This window comes from Leucoraja erinacea, chromosome 2 (assembly GCF_028641065.1).
Source record: "Leucoraja erinacea ecotype New England chromosome 2, Leri_hhj_1, whole genome shotgun sequence".
Classification (NCBI taxonomy): domain Eukaryota; kingdom Metazoa; phylum Chordata; class Chondrichthyes; order Rajiformes; family Rajidae; genus Leucoraja; species Leucoraja erinaceus.
The window spans coordinates 93,150,506-93,168,545 of NC_073378.1; the positions used below are offsets into that span (position 1 = coordinate 93,150,506).

An 18,040-nucleotide genomic window follows, 5' to 3' on the forward strand; every position below is an offset into this window, starting at 1 on the left:
GATAACAATAAACGAGTTTATGCATTAATAGGAATAATTTTGATCACATTTTTAAAAAATGTTCCTTCGGGCCTTCTGCTGCAGAATATGTTTACAAAACAGAATAACCTGCTGATCTGTGACAACTCATGTTTTTTCTTTGGACAATAGGTGAAGAAGGAGCTGGATGCTGCTTTTGCTTCAAAAACAGAAACATCATGTGAGTAACTCTATTCGATTCCCACCCAGTTGCTTTCCGCCAGCAATGTTCACACAATGCAGAAGGATAAAGTGCATTGCTGACACCACATCCTCTGAGGGAAAAAGTATTGACCTAATAGCTGTAACACCCAGTTGGTACTTCCTATCAAACCGGGACTGAATAATGGCTATATCATGCTTTAAACCAGCTGCTTCCTTAAAAATAATTCTATTTTATACAAAAGGTCAGTGTTTAACTTTTAATATATAATCTCAGTTATTCATTAAATAATTAGATGGAACAATAACAAGAAAAAGAAACATTCAATTACTGAAAATTGAAATAGAAACAAAACTGCTGGAAAATGTTCTCCTTGCATTTCACCCTTTATACATAAGAATTACAAGCAGAAAGTAGATAATGGCCCTCTGATCTACTCAATGCCATTTTTCTTAACTATTCCCACTTCCTTAAAGGAGAATGAGGGGCAATTTAATTGAATATAAATTGAGAGGCCCAAACTGCATGAACAAGAAAGATCTAGTTTCCTTGGGAGAGAATTCAGTAACTAGGAGGTCATAGCCTTGTTAATTGGCAGGAGATTTGGAGTTGGAGGACAGCCGAAGAACAAATTTTCACCAAAAAGTCATATTGATTTTTGGAACTCATTGCCTGAAACAATGGTGAGTGCAGGACACCCTCATCACATTGAAAAAGCACCTGGATGAGCTGTAATCCAAATGAGTACAGATCAGGAGCAGGAGGAGAAAGTAATTGTTCAAGAAGGAACTGCAGATGCTGGAAAATCGAAGGTACACAAAAATGCTGGAGAAACTCAGCGGGTACAGCAGCATCTATGGAGCGAAGGAGAAAGTAATTGTCTGAATCTGGAATTAGCTTGGGGTTGCTAATTGTGGTTCCTCAGGAAGCTGTTTGGTAAGTCACATAGTCTTGTCTTGATCATATATCTTTATTCCCTCAATGATGCTAGGTCAAACTCTTGAAATAATATAATAGCAATGATATTTAGCAATCATTTGATTATTATGGGTGTCAGGGGTTATAGGGAGAAGGTAGGAGAATGTAGTCGAGAGGAAAAGATAGATTAGCCATGATTGAATGGCAGAGTAGACGATGGGCCGAATGGCCTAATTCTGCTCCTGTCACTTATGAACTAGTGAAATGTAGTAGTATCGGCATCAGTTGAAGAAGAATGCTCGCTACCACTTTTTTGAGAGCAATTAGCAGTTATTAATTGATGGCCGGGAGAACCAAGCCTGTACCATATCCAAATATTTTGTGTAGAATTTTCCCAAAATAATATTTGGGGTATTTTTTCTTAGGGTAAACGTGCAGCATACTTTGTAAAAAACGTGCAGGCAGAACATATGGCTGATGGTGTGGGTAGCTTTCAGAAAATAATTCAAATATTTCCTCTGCTTTACCTAACAGTTAAAGATTTAGCGATGCAATCTTTGTTTAGGCAATGATAAATTCATGGATTTTTTTTAGCGTGCAAGGAAGAGAACAGAAGCCAAGTTGATTTGAAAGACGCTGCTGAAAATCTCAAGAAGAATAAGGTAAATTAACTGCATAGCAATAACATACATCAACTTTATTGAACAGCAAATAAATGCTGTGCACATCTCTGAATTTGCTAACTTTAACTGTAACGATCCTGTTATTTGTTTTATTGATTACTGTTTGCATTTTCTACATCTGCTGTTGGATGGAATTTTAAAGCTGGGCTTGTGCCTTCACAAAAAAAGTGATTTGAGTTATTCCATTGCTGGGGAAATGAGAAGAAAAGTCAAAAGCGATGTCCTATTGCCGAGAAACACAGAAACATAGAAAATAGATGCAAGAGGAGGACCTTCATTGTGATCATGACTGATCATCCACAATCAGCAACGCTTGCCTGCCTTCTCCACATATCCCTTGACTCCGCAAGCCTCTCGAGCTAAATCTAATTCATCCAGTGAATTGGCCTCCACTGCCCTCTGTGGGAGAGAATTCCACAAATTCCAACTCTCTGGGTAAAAATGTTTTTTCTCACCTCAGTTTTAAATGGCCTCCCCTTTATTCTTAGACTGTGGCCCCTGGTTCTGAGCTCCCCCAATATTGGGAACATTTTTCCAGGATCTAGCTTGTCCGGTCCTTTTATAATTATATATGTTTCTATAAGAAATTGATGGCCCTCTCATCCTTCTAAATTCCAATGAATACAAGCCCAGTCTTTCCAATCTTTCCTCATATGACAGTCCTGCCATCCCGGAGATTAACCTCGTGAACCTACCTGCACTCCCTCAATTGTAAGGATGTGGTCTCACCAGAACCCTGTACAACTGCAGAAGGACCTCTTTGCACCTATACTGAAATCCTCTCATTATGAAGCCCAACATACCATTTGCTTTCTTCACTGCCTGCTGTACCTGCATGTTTACTTTCAGTGACTGGTGTACAAGGACACCCAGGTCTCGTTGCACTTCCCTTTTTCCTAATCTGACACCATCAAGATAATAATCTGCCTTCTTGTTCTTGTCGCCAAAGTGGATAACCTCACATTTATCTACATTATACTGCATCTGCCATGCATCTGCCCACTCACTCAACCTGCCCAAGTCACCCTGTAACCTCCAAGCATCCTATTCACAGTTCACATTGCCACTCAGCTTTGTGTGATCTGCAAATTTGCTAATGTTATTTTTAATTCCATCATCTTAATCATTAATATATATTGTAAATAGTTGCGGCCCCAGCACTGACCCTTGCGGCACTCCACTCGCCACTGCCTCCTGCCATTCTGACAAGGACCCATTTATTCCTTATTCCCTGTCTGCCAACCAATTCTCCATCCAAGTCAATACCCTACCCCCAATACCATGTGCTCCAATTTTGCCCACTAACCTCCTATGTGGGACCTTATCAAAGACTTTCGGTAAGTCCAGATACACTACATCCACTGGTTCTCCTACATCCATTTGATTTGTCACATCCTCAAAAAATTCCAGAAGATTAGTCAAGCAGGATTTCCCCTTCATAAATCCATGCTGACTTGGACCAATCCTTTTACTGTTATCCAAATGCCCCATTATCACCTCTTTAATAATTGACTCCAGCATCTTTCCAACCACCGATGTCAGGCTAACTGGTCCCCGTTTTCTCTCTCGCTCCTTTCTTGAAAAGTGGGATAACATTAGCTACCCTCCAATCCACAGGAACTGATCCTGAATCTATAGAACATTGGAAAACCATCACCAATGCATCCACAATTTCTAGAGCCACTTCCTTGAGTAACCTGGGATGCAGACCATCAGGCCCTGGAGATTTATCAGCCTTCAGTGCCGTCAGTCTACCCAATACTATTTCTCGCCTAATGCAAATTTCTTTCAGTTCCTCCATCTCCCTAGATCCTCTGTCCTCTAGTACATCTGGGAGATTGTTTGTCTTCCTTAGTAAAGACAGAACCAAAGTACCTGTTCAGCTCTTCTGCCATTTCCTGTTGAACTCTTCTGCCATTGTTGTTCCACCATCTTTCATGCTAGGATCCTTTTCCAGTCGACCTTGACCAGCTCCTCTCTCATGCCTTCAATGTCCCCTTTGTTCTACTGCAACACTGACACTTCTGATGTAACCTTTTCCCTCTCAAATTGCAGATTAAAACTTATTATATTATGGTCACTACCTCCGAGCGGTTTCTTTACCTTGAGTTCCCTTATTAAATCTGGTTCATTAGACAGCAGTAAATCCAGAATTGCCTTCTCCTGGCCTGGTAGGCTCCAATACAAGCTGCTTTAAGAATCTACCTCAGAATCACTCTACAAAGTCCATTTCTTGGGGTCCAGAACCAACCTGATTTTTCCCAGTCTACCTGCATATTGAAATCTCCTATAACCACAGTGGCATTACCTTTGTTACATGCCAATTTTAACTCCTGCTGCAACTTGCACTCTCTATCCAGGATACTGTTTGGGGGCCTGTAGATAATTCCCATTAGTGTCTTCTTACCTTTACAATTCCTTAATTCTATCCACAACGACTCTACATCATCATTCCCCATGTCACCCCTCGCAAGGGACTGAATTTCATCCCTCACCAACAAAGCTACCTGCCTGTCCTTTCTATAGCACATATAACTCTGAATATTTAGTTCTCAGCCCCGATCCCCCTGCAGACATGTCTCTGTAATCCCCACAATGTCATATCTACCACTCTCTAACTGAGCCTCAAGCTCCTCATCTTCACTTCTTATACTTCGTGCATTCATATATAATACTTTTAATATATTACTCACCTCACCTTTCACATCGATTCCTATTTCACTTGGCCATACTCTCCTATCCCTTCATGAGCTTTCAGTCCTGTTAATTCTGGTGTCTTTCTTCACTTTTCCCATACTCTCTTTCCCTTTAACTCCATCCTTGTATTTCCAAGTTGTCTCTCTCCCCCCCCCCCCCCCCCCCCCCAACTATTTAGTTTAAACCCACCCATATAGCAGTGGCAAACCTGCCTGCCGGAATGCTGGTCCCCCACCTGTTAAGGTGCAACCCGTCCCTTTTGTACAATTCACCCTTACCCCAAAACAGATCCCAGTGGTCTAAGCATCTAAATCCCTGCCCCTGCACCAGCTCCTCAGCCACACATTCAGATCCCCTATCTCCTTGTTCCTGCCCTCACCAGCACGAGGAACTGGAAGCAAACTGGAGTTAACCACCCTGGAGGTCTTGCTTTTCAGCCTCTTTCTGAGCTCTCTAAAGTCACGCTGCAGAATCGCTTTCCCCTTTTTTTTCCCGACGTAATTTGTGCCTACATTTACTACCACTTCCGGCTGCCCCCCTTCCCCTTTGAGGATAGCCTGCAATAGGTCTATGACATCCTGGACCCTGGCACCAGGAAGGCAACACACCATCCTTGAATCCCGCCTGTTGCCGCAGAAACCCCTGTCTGTACCTCTCACTATGGAATCCCCTACTGCCATGGCTCTGCCTGTCGTCTGTCTCTTCGACTTTGCCTCAGCGCCACGTTTTGACTCGCAGACCTGTCCACCGCTCAGACTGGCAGTGTCTTCTGTCCCGACAGCTTCCAAGAGGGTGTACCTGTTTTCAAGATGTACAACCCCCGGGGTCTCCTGTACTCCAAGTTTCCTTCCCTTCCTCATTGTCACCCATCTTCTCTCTTCCGATAACCTCGGTGTAACGATCTCGCTGTAAGTCTTGTCCAGGAAATTCCCGGAAGATCCTGAGGTCACCCAGTTGCCTCTCCAGTTCCCTAACACGTTCAGGAGATGAACCTAGACATAGTTCTAGAATTGTAGCAGCCAGAGGCACCAGCCGTGTCCCTGACCTCCCACATCCTGCAAGCAGCACACTGAATCATTAATGACAAGTCATTATTAGTTAGGTGTGCACTTTTCCGGTTTCTAGTGATAGTTGTATGTGTGCTACAAATTTTGTTGGCAATACCAGAAGTATTTTCAGCTTCGCAATAATTGGCTCCACCAGTAAAGAGGGATTTATTTTTATTGATCGGTATATAATCAGGTGGCTGTATCAGTGAAGCAATCACTAATATGAACTGGAAATTGTAATCTTGCAAACACTCAGCACAACTAATCTCTTACTCTTTAAAAAGGGAGATGAATTTAATAAGAAGAGGCAAATTACAAACCAGTAGAAAAAATTATTTCTTAATGCATCAATGAACATGATGATACTCACACTAAAAGACACACCGTGCTAGATTAAACTCAGTGGATCATATTTACAGTGCAGCTTTTAGAACATTTCACATTTTAAAGAAGAATGAAATATATATGCATTTCTGATTTGTGATTTCCTCCTAATATATCATTGCTAATTTTAAGTGGTAAGCTTCCACTGGCCCAGGTACAAATTCAGAATGCATTTAATAGCTGGGCGATATTCAATACTTTAAGTATTGATAATCTGTAGAGGATAATCAGGAGGCAGCTTCGTTGTCCATGCATGATATGATCCATGAGATTTCATAGGATTTGAGGTCAACATTGCAGACTTTAATGGCTGTCCTTCTCCATCTGGTAAGCCAATGTGTTGCTGCCTCGCATGGCTCTGTCCAGTTGGTCACCCAGGGATTATGATGGTGGATCACATAAGCTGTAAGACTCAATTTTGTAAGTACGACTTTGTCAGGCTGTTGTTTAACTACTCAATGAGACAGTCCTCCTAACTTAGATTTCAGTCCTCAGCTGTTTGTGAGGGGGACTTTATAATGTTGACCAGGCTGTGAGTTAAGGCCCTGTCCCACTTTCCCGAGTTACTCATGAACTCTCCCGAGTTTTCCACTTGATTCGAACTTTGAGAATTACGGTAATAGCCGTTCGTATGTACTCTGGGCTATTTCTTTTAACTCGTGGACATTTTTCAACATGTTGAAAAAACGTCCCGACTTACCTGATGCCCCGAGTTCCTTCGGCTGGCATTACGAGCTGCTACAAAACATCTATGGACTCCTACGAGCTCACTCCCGACATTCCCTGACATTCCCTGAGTTCGAATCAAGGGGAAAACTCAACGGGAGAGTTTGAGTAACTCGGGAAAGTGGGACAGGGCCTTAACTTTGCCATGTGCTCATGCCAGTGCTGGATGGTTGGCCACTTTTATTCTTTCACCGTTTTGTCTATGATACATTTGAGGTCATTTCAGTTAAGAAGCAATAACATTGCTACGTGAATTGGATTAAATATTGGTTTGAACGATAAGAATGGTAAATTTCCTCACCTGAAGAACATTAGTCAGGCAGCTTTTAAAAAAAAATTTTTTTTTTAGGTTTGGGCTGAGATTTATTATTGTTCCAGGTACAGTGAAAAGCTTGGCTTTGCATGCTATCCAATCAGATCAGATAATATCAATACAAGCAAGCCAAACTCAAGAACAATAGGGTGGCACGGTGGCGCAGCAGTAGAGTTGCTGCCTTACAGTGACGGTGACCCGGGTTTGATCCTGATTATGGGTTCTCAGTTCAGAGTTTGTATGTTCTCCCCGTGACCATGTGGATTTTCTCCGAGATCTCCGGTTTCCTCACACTCCACTTCCAAAGACCTACAGGTTTGTCGGTTAATTGGCTTGTCATAAGTGTAAATTGTCCACAGTGTGTGTAGGATAGTGTTAATGTGCAGGGATCGCTGGTTGGCGTGGGATCGGTGGGTCGAAGGGCTTGTTTTCGCGCTGTATCTCTAAACTAAACTAAACTAAATTAAAACAGATAGTGCAAAGGATAAGCTATAGAATGCAGAATACAGTTCTCAGCATTGTAGCACACTAGTTCAAAGGACAAAGTAAAATGTTCACAAAAGGTGCAGGAGTAGGCCATTCGGCCCTTCAAGCCAGCAGCGCCATTCACTTTGATCATGGCTGATCATCCACAATCAGTACCCCGTTCCTGCCTTCTCCCCATATCACTATCTTTAAGAGCTCCATCTAATAATGGGGTAGAGGTGAATCGGACAATGCCCTAGCTTATGGAAGGACCATTTGGAAGCCTGATAATAGGTGTACCTGAGTGAGGAGGTACACACCTTCAAGCTTCTGTACCTTCTTCATAGAGAGGAGCTGGGAGAAGAAGGAATGACTGGGATGGGGTTAGTCTTTGATTATGTTGGCTGCTTTCCCAAAGCAGTGTAGATGAGAGCAATGGTGGGAAGTATGACCTGTGTGATGGACTGGGCTATATCTACAACTCTACAATCTCTTGCGGTCTTGGGCGAAGCTGGTCCCAAGGCAAGTGGTGATGCAACTCAACAATATGCTTTCTATGGAGCATCTGTTGCAATGTTACAATAATCTGGTAGTTTCACAATCATCAATATCTTGCCTTTTCTTGATAAATTCAGGATCATTATCTGAATTAACAATTCACAGCTGCCATTGGAATTTTTGTCCAGACCTCCAAGTTAACTTTATTTCTTAGCTATTGTACAGACAATGCACTTGTAAAAATGACTTGGTTTTCGATAATTGATTATTTTGAGAAACAAGCCCCTCTCCTAAAGGACTGTTGTGAGTATTTTGTAGCGCTTGTGTATCTCTGTATACGGCATCAGACTACACTGATCTCATATATCTTCTTCCTGGACAAGATGTGATGATATGTATCTTTATGAAGTAGTTACTAAGCAGCAGCATTTCAAATCTTTAGGCATGATGAAGTACTTTGAATAATTTCTGGCTGGGTGTGAAAGTCCGTGCATTTGACATTTGATAGTGATCCAACACTGCACAGTATAATCAAGATTCTGCACATCTTAGATTGTGGTTTAAAATACCTGTTTTTTTCCTTCCCAACCCAGGATGGAATAGTTTGCAGTGTAAGGGAGGGAGACGATATTGATGGCAATGAATTAATCCAAAAACAGTCAACTGTAGCTCCTGTTATTCTGACAGAAGAGGTTTACCATGTTCAGGCAGTCACTGAAGAGAATTTCAGCAGGATACGGAAGGTGAGCCCTCAGTAAAATCTTACAGTTGCCATGTGACATGGATAATACTGATATTCAGCATGTGAACTGGAACATGACAGTTTTATCAAATCATGTTCAGTTTAACATCTTATTTCGCACTGCGGTCTGTATTTAAAGAATCATATAATTTTCTGTTTTCATTTTTGGCCAGAGACTGACAAATGCTAAATATAAAATACAGTTAATAGTCATATTTTCCCTCCAAACACGTTTGTCTTTGTGAAGAGAACATACAGCCTGCCTTAACCAATGTTTCATTTGATAATATTGTACTAATTCCTCAAGCGTGATGACTTTCAGATGTAGCATTAGGGAAAGACAGCTAATGAAATTCAATTACCTGCCCTGTGTTCCAAACTGAATAATTTTTATGAGTGCCAACAAGCTTTTCTTTATGCAGCTATTTGTAGCCTATTACAAAGCTGAAATGTAGATGCCCTGTAGAGGAAATGTTTAGGAGTGATATTCTTTATGTGACAAGTAGTGTTTAGAGAGGAATATGTTGTTTGGACATCGTGATAATGGTGGTCTATTTATTGTCCAGCTATTAACATCTTAAAATTGTGCACCTGCCTTAACGCAATGGTTGTACGCTTGACTCAGAGTTGGAGCACTGTAGATTCATGTGGCCGATATTTTAAATCAATTGTCTAATCATTTAGCTCATTGCTGATGATGGAATCTTGTCATGAACAAATCGACTGTCATGCTTCCCTGCAGTGCATCAGGGATCACTCATTAAAAAGGATGTGAAGCATTTTGAAACATCTTGTGGTCACAAAATGTGGAATATAAATGGAAGTTTTTGCCTAAAGATTCAGAGTATGGTATGAAAAGAAATTGCCTTGAAAATTCAGTGCATAGTACAGGTGCACAACCTTTTATCCGAAATTCCAAATAACGAAAAGCTCCGAATAGCGAACATTTTTTCGGTCCTTGAAGAAAGGTCCTTGAAGACGTTCACCGAGGGCGGCCTGCAGAGGTGACAGCGGAACCTCCGGTCGGTCCTCGAAGAAAGGGGAACTAAATCCCCATTCATAAAAGAGAAGGTGAGGGTATATTGCGCGGGAGGGTTAATAATTGACAATCTGCTGCTGCCTGCACAGTGTATCGTGAGTCTTGCGTGGGAACTTTTTAACTCAGCGGGCAGGCAGTAGCAGATTGTCGCTCCCTTCAGTTTCACCCCACCTACACCCCTCTGCTTCCCGGCCATGTGTGTGACCCCTTCCCTCCCCTCTCCAGCTCCCCGCCCATTGCACCGGCGCGGGGGCTTTGCACTGTCTTCACGTAGGCGATGCCAGCAGGTCAGTGCCAGTCACTGGAGACGTCAGGACCCAACAGCAGCAGGCCCACTCCAACCCCAGAGGAACAGGCTCCCCACAGAAGCTGATGTGTGCAAGTACGTCGAGGGGGAGCAGCTCCCAGAGTCTCCCCACCCCCTACAGGAGCAGACTGGGAACTGTACCGCCCCAGTGGGGTTGCGGGAAACGGGAAAGCAGATTATTTCTAAAACTCCATTGGGAAAGGGGGAGACAAGTGTCATGGTCCCCGTAGGGAAAGAAGCTGATGGTGTGCAAGAGATTTGGTATAGGAGCCTTGTTGTTAGGGTCTTGGTTGACCACACCTGGATGATTGGGGGTTTTGGTCTCCAAATCTGAGGAAGGCATTATTGCCATAGAGGGAGTGCAGAGACGGTTCACCAGACTGATTCCTGGGATGTCAGGACTTTCATATGAAGAAAGACTGGATAGACTCGGCTTGTACTCGCTAGAATTTAGAAGATTGAGGGGGGATCTTATACAAACTTACAAAACTGTGGACAGGCTAGATGCAGGAAGATTGTTTGCGATGGTGGGGAGTCCAGGACAGGGAGCTTAAGGATGGGGAAATCCTTTTGAGATGAGGAGAACTTTTTTGCAGAGAGAATCTCTGGAACTCTCTGCCACAGAGGGTAGTTGAGGCCAGTTCATTGGCTATATTGCAGAGGGGTTAGATGTGGCCCTTGGGCCAAGGGCGGATACAGTTCAGCCCATATTAAATGGCGGTCTCAGCTACCTGCACCTAATTTCTATGTTTCAGGGTTTGGTGACCGGAGGGGTCAAGGACGGTACACGTTCAGTCTCAGCTCGATCCAGGGGGGGTGACAGGAGAGACGTCAAGCATGGAGATGCAAGCCGGAGATCCCCGACACTCCAGCCAGCGAGCAACTCTAGCCCAGCCCTGCTCCAACTCCAGAGGAACCCGGGTTGCGGATGCGGGGGCGCAGCTCGGGCTGTGGCGAACTGCCACTTGTCACTGTAGCGGCCCATCGGGGAGCGGGTTCCTGTTGGTCCTGACGTCTCCGGCCACCCCCCTGGACAGGAGCTGAGAGACGTCAGGACCACCAGAAGCCGCTCCCCGATGGGCCGCTACAGCGACAAGTGGCAGTTCGCCCACAGCCCGAGCTACGCCCCCTCATCGGGACACCGACCCCCAGGCCCACTGCAAGCACGGAGATCCCAGATCAGCAACTCCAGCCCAGCCCCGTTCCAACTCCAGAGGAACACGCTCCCCGTATGGGCAGAAGCTGATGGTGTGCAAGGTACGTCTTGTTCTTGGGGTGGCGCAGCTCGGGCTGTGGGCGAACTGCCACTTGTCACCGTAGTGGCCCATCGGGGAGCGGATTCCTCTGGAGTTGGAGGGACAGGGAGACACAGCGGCTTTTGAGAATGGTGGGCAATCACTTCCAAAGTTCTGCCACACAGTCAGCACACCTCTCCTACACTTGTCTCCCGCACTAAGATCATTTCGCAGAGAATGATCCCAGCCTAACCCTCCCTATTCTCTCCTATTCTGCAAGAAAAAACTACATTGAAGACTCAAACTCGTGATCGAGTAACTGCCGGGATCGAGGCGCAAACTCGCGACCTTGCGGATATGAGCCGAGCACTCTACCACTGAGCCAGCCGTTAAAATCTATGCTAAAAATCTCCTATTCCGAAAGCTGAAAAATTCCGAATTACGAAAAGTGTCTGGTCCCAAGGCTTTCGGATAAAAGGTTGTGCACCTGTATATGCATGTTTCTCACATTGGCTTGGCTGGGGAACACCACAGGGGTTTTGGGGGGAGTTGGGGGGGGGGGGGGGGGGGGGGGGGAAACAGTGGCGCAGCAGTGGTAGAGCTGCTGTCTCACAGCGCCCTCTAGGATGGGATAGTTTCATGCCTTGTTCTCCACTAATGCAATCATTAATGGACTGCAGCCACATTTTATGTTTTGGTGCTCATTCCCCCATTGTGAGAAGATTAAGATTGGAGCTGGATACTGCAGTTCAATTAATCAATGTACAAATTCCACAAATTCAAGATCTGGGATCAGCAGTAGCTGCATCACCCTGAGGCGAACTCCTACTTTTACTAATGGACAAAAGAGGAGGATATTGTTTTTAATTTTGTTGTGTAAAATATAACTACTAATAATTTTGGAAGAAATCTCAACAATAAGGTGACACAGTGGCTCAGCTGGTGGAGCTAACTATGTTAGAGACCAGGGTTTTATTTTGTCTCGGGTGCTGGCTGTGTGAAGTTTGCATGTTCTCCCTGTGACAGCTTGGGTTTCCTCTGGGTGCTCCAGTTTCATCCGACATCCCAAAGATATCTGGCTTTGTAGCTTAATTGGCCTCTGTAAATTGCCCTTCGTGTATAAATGAATGTTAAAGTAAGATAACATAGAATTAGTATGAACGGGTGATCAATGATCAGCATCGATTATGGGATGTCGAAGGGCCTATTTCCATGCTGTATCTTTCAATCAATCAATTCAATCAATTGGCTTGAATTATCAATCAATTATTGTACAACCAAATTATAGGAAATTTATACATCTTATCTCTTCCCCAAAAGTTAACCATGATGTGCCATTGAATTCCAAAATTTCAACATTATCTTTCATAATGAGAAATGTGATGAAGTCTTAAATATTCCTCCAATTATCACTGCATTGTTGGGGCAAAATTGTGATCCATAAAATCTCAAGAATGTGTCAACCAACATAATTATGGAAATCAAAATAGTATTTGTCCACTTCAGGGAAAGATCATAAAATGGTGATCTGCATCACTCAAGTGAAGTCTTAGAAATTTTTTTAGCAAACCAGATAAAAAAAGTTCTGGCTTTGTAATTATACTGATTTTATGCTCTGTTTTTTTAAAGCACATTTCGACTCTTTACCCGCAAAGATAAAAATAAAATCTCTTGGAAACTATGGAAAACAAAATGAATAATTATCAGCAAGAGGATGATCTTTTCCTCTGAAATAAATTACTTCATTTTCTCTATTAAACTGTATAAAAGGTTAAAGTGAAAATGATGACTGACTTATTTTTAGTACATTACTCCAACAATGGGGATACTGTCTTAACTGAAATGTCTGAAAAGGGTAACCTTTTATTATCAGACTTTGAAGGCAGTTATACAGCGGATATGTTTGGACTGTGAATGAATTCTAAAACCAGCTGTCTTTTTCAGGGGGACTAAACTTTTTCACTGAGAGAACACAGTAACATATTATTTAAGAAATAACTGCAGATGCTGGAAAAATCAAAGGTAGACAAAAATGCTGGAGAAAATTAGCGAGTGAGGCAGCATCTATGGAGTGAAGGAATAGGCGACGTTTCAGGTCGATGCATATTATCTAATCACTGCTTTGAAATTATGCTTTAACAGAGCAGATTTCTTGATTTTTTTTTGTCAAGATTATACACAGCATTTTTGATAGACACAATGTTGGAGTAACTCAACGGGACAGGCAGCATCTCTGGAGAGAAGGAAAGGGTGACGTTTCAGGTCAAGACCCTTCCTCAGACTGAAGAATCTTCGATTTTAACCAGCACCTGCTGTTCTTTCATACAACATTTTTGTTAATTGGTTAATGTCGGAAGATAAATATCTGAGTAGTTAAAAACGTATTATTTTTCCACTATCAATTTTTCCTATTCATGAGCTTCAAACTTTTCTATTAAAATATGAACTTTTGTGGTCTTGCTCATAAGATGCTTATGTGAGCAATGTCTGATTATTTGAGCAATGGCAGATGGCACATATGCTAAAGTCTATCTTCGTAACGTCCATTAGAGTGGGTGCAAGCTGTTTCCATTTATATTCGCAAATCTAACTGATTTAAATCAACCTCAATCACATATATTTTCCTTTTCCTGGAGCATTAAAAAAACGACGAAAGTCGTATCTAAATAGAGTTTCTTTCATGGCCTTAAGATGTCTCAAAACTCATCACATCCAATGAGTTTTGAAATGTAACTATTGTGGTAAAATGGAAATGCCACAGCCAATTTCCCTAAAGCAAGCTTCCCTCAAACCACAGAGATAATAACCAGATTCCCAGTTGCCTGAGAATTTAGTACTTGTCAGCGATGTTTAATATCTATATAGTAACATCAGCCGATTGTATATATTGTATAGAATGTTGTTCAGATGCAGAATATGGTGACTGATGCGTCTATTGGCAGAATTCAATTTCAAGCTAATCTGTTTGAGCTGTGCTTATTAAAAATATATATATATTTAAAAACCTCTCAAAATGTCAAGGAACTTTTATATCCACCTTAAAAGACAAACGAGGCTCATCCAAAACCTAATGCTCCCAATAGCCCCAATAATCTCTTTGCAAATATGTCCACCTGGATATTTGCTCAAGGCACAGGAGTGGAACTTGAACCTTGATTTCTGACTCAGAAGTAGGAATGTACCACAGACTATTGTTGATGCCACAGACTGAGTTAGTACAAGCAAAATATTCAATCTTACCCCCCAAATCATGTTCTTTTAAATCCAGATGACTAACATAATTGAATACTTTAACATGGAAACATCAATGTTATTGAAATACAACATAAAATCTGTCTGAATACCAGACGCCCGCACATATCAAAGAAATATCTTATAATTATTACAACCACATAAGAGAACTAATCATCAGTGGAATGAGGCACAGGCTTAAGGAAGATATGCCTTTGTGTGTGCTCTTATAAAGATATAGGGGTGGTCCTGCTTTTGAACCTAGCTCAAATCTGTTTGTTGTTGTGAACAAATGCAGTTGGTGTGTTATTGTTTAAGTGATATGAATGAAGCCTCACATTTACAGGAAGAGTAAAAGAAACATAGAAACATAGAAATTAGGTGCAGGAGTAGGCCATTCGGCCCTTCGAGCCTGCACCGCCATTCAATATGATCATGGCTGATCATCCAACTCAGTATCCCGTACCTGCCTTCTCTCCATACCCCCCCCCTTAGCCACAAGGGCCACATCTAACTCCCTCTTAAATATAGCCAATGAACTGGCCTCAACTACCCTCTGTGGCAGAGAGTTCCAGAGATTCTAAAGGGCCTGTCCCACTTTCACGATCTATTTCACGACCTTTTTTACTGGTGGACATTTTTCATCATGCCACGAGTACCTACGACTAGCATCACGGCCTGCTATGACCTGCCTATGACCTCATGACGACCACGTTGCGAGTATGAGTCAAGGGCAAACTCGGCAGAGGTCGTGAATTAGGTCATGAAAGTGGGACAGGCCCTTAACTCTCCCAAATGGTCACCCTGTAAAAAGAAAATAGGTAGTGTTTGCAGATAAGAAACTGGGTGGCTGAACTGATAGGAATTGGTAAACAATACCAAGTAAATTGTGTTTTCAAAAAAATTAGAAACGTTCTCACTTGGTTCCACATTTTTTCATTAATTCCATTTAGAAATCTGAAAATAATGAAGACAAATGCAGGCCCTGAACAGATTTGCGTTGGGAAAGTTCCTCGTATGTTCCATGGATTACACTCGTCAAAAATTTGTTCTCTTCTTCTGAAGGCGTTTATTTCTGTTAGTGACAGTTCCATTTACTCTCCACTAGGTACCTTGAAGGCATATTCCTTTGTATGCCAGCAGGTCATTCAGCCAAAGAAAGCAGCAATGAAGAGCCCTGCCCTTGCCTCGGTGAAACTGCACGCAGGAGCACATTTCAGCAGTGTTCACTGGAGCAAGAATACTGCACCTTCTTGTACTGTAAACAGTCACCTAGACTGTTTACAGTGAAGAGTAGCAGAACACTGGTTAGGATTAGTACAGTTCAGGTATTGAATCAAGGAAACTCCAGGTCTAAATCATTCTCTTGTGCACTGAGAAACTCGAGTAAAACTCAGTAACTCAACTCAACCAACAGGAGAAAAGTTGTGGACTATACAATACAATACAATTCAATAAGGATTCTTTAAACAAAATGAAATTAATCAGATATTTAGTGAGAGATTACATTCCATGTAATGGCTACAAAAATAATGAAATACATTTTGGGACATTTATAGATATGACATCTCATAGGTGGGGAAATATGTCAGTCCGGCCCCACAAAAATTCCAGATTATCAGATGTTTTCTGTAGATCAACTCTTCACATATGCAGGTGCTACACTGGTTATGCAGCAGAGCTGATGGGAATGAGTCTGAGTGCCAGAGTTGTGGGCCACGTTCACCAGTATTGTTGTTTCATTCTGAGCTGAGGAGAACTCAGGAAAAACACTGTAAATACAAGTCTCTTATTAAGCTTCACCCGAGACCCTGCTGTTCAAAGCTATCCTGTTAAATGGATAATATTCATGGTGGGAGGAGGGTTAATCTTAACAGCAAGCCAATTTTGGAACAAGAAATCATGAGATTTTGTTATTTCTACCTGTATAACTTCTGATACAGTATTCTGAGTTCATGCTAATTTTAAGTGATACAGTAGTTTTGCATTGGTGCCCAATTCTCAACTAGCAGGGAAATATCTCCAAACCTCTTGGAAATCGGGGCCATAAATATAAAACTAATGTAGAGAAAGGGCTTTCACAGTCGACTGGAAGAATCCGTGGTAGGAGAGGCCCGAGCTTCTGTTGTGGGATGCGTAGGAGAACCCTGATCTTCCTGAAAATGGAAAGAACAAATATGCTCTGAGTAAAAAATAAGTGCTGGAGTAGCTCATTGGGTCAGGCAGCATCTGCCTGTGCAATCCCTCTCCAGATGCTGCCTGACCAATTGAGTTCCTTCAACATTTTTTTGTTTTGGTGGAATTACTTTTGGATGAATGGATTTAGTGATATTGCTGCAATTTCTTGTGTCTCCAGTTCATCCTAAATGTCTCTTTAGCTTTTCCAACCTCTCCTCCAACACTTGTGCTGGCATTCATTCTGAAGGAGGGAGAAATTTCTGTGCAGAGGGTTGAATCTGTTTTTATTTGCCCAAGATTTAAAATCGGTAGAGATAGATAGATTATTGGCTCAGATGTAATGGGGCAAGGCTGATTTAGGAGGGAGAGAGCGTATAGTATGTTATTGTCAACTGAGTACTCACATACCCGAAACAAAAGCCTTGGGGTGTCCATTCGGTGCGCAGTAAAAAATAAACGGCTATGGTTTTTGAACAAATAAACACTCTACTACTAAACATGCGTTCCGATCAGCAGCGGCTGACAGTGGTCTGCTGCAGTGTGTCCAGGTTGGTTGGTAGAACTTTTCAGGGGGACCCAGTTTACAGTCTTGTAGCCGGGAAGCAGCTCAGGACCATCCCTGGTTTTGCAGCTAAGCTCCAACTCTTCCCAGATGGCAGCTGCTGCAGAATGATGGGTGGTAGAGGTCTTTGTGATGGAGAAAAGCTGAGAGCTGAATGTCCTAGGAAAGGGAGGATCCTGGCATAAGTCTATTTTTGCCGTACGCCTTGCATCAAGATTGTCCCCCTATAAAAAGTTTGTAGGTGTGTACAGTACGAGGTTCAGTGTTGTTGCTGGGCTCTCTCTTGACCAGTGTGTCCTCTGCCGTGGATCATCTGACAGGTGGAGTCCTAGGCTGACCTCCATCGAGGCTTAACCTCCATCCTGTACGCTGACTGATCATTGTCACTGATGAGACCCACCACTGTTGTGTCATCAGCGAACGTGTTGATGAAGTTGTTGTTGAGTCTAGCAGTACAGTCGTGTGTAAGCAGACTAAACACAGGGAGTGAGTCTGGGGTCGGCAGGTATCAAGGTGTGACAGTACGATGGTTGGTGTTGTGAGCTACTTCTTCCACCAGCTGCTGTGGAATGATCGTGTTTTTTTTTGATATGCTGCATAACCAGTTCACTCAAAACACTTGGATCGGTTTACTATGACTGAATGGTGGAGTTGACTTGATTGCCTGAATGACCTAATTCTACTCCTATTCCTTATGACTTTAGGACCTAATCTAAATGCATGCCTATGCATCTCCACTAAGGCTTCTGTGGTCAGAGAATAAAGAAGACTTTGGGAATAAAGAATAAACAGATGGAGGAACTAGTTAGCAAATTCAGATTTGCAATATATG

The 18,040-nt window shown here is 42.6% G+C and overlaps 1 protein-coding gene across 1 annotated transcript in view; it reads left to right on the forward strand.

The window, feature by feature from the left end:
- rapgef5a (Rap guanine nucleotide exchange factor (GEF) 5a) overlaps positions 1-18,040 on the forward strand; it is a 131,812-nt gene that overhangs the window by 40,770 nt on the left and 73,002 nt on the right. The window contains exons 8-10 of the mRNA XM_055661364.1: positions 151-199; positions 1,694-1,761; positions 8,508-8,657. Of these exons, the coding sequence (XP_055517339.1) occupies positions 151-199; positions 1,694-1,761; positions 8,508-8,657 (267 nt within the window). The remainder of the gene's footprint in view (positions 1-150; positions 200-1,693; positions 1,762-8,507; positions 8,658-18,040) is intronic.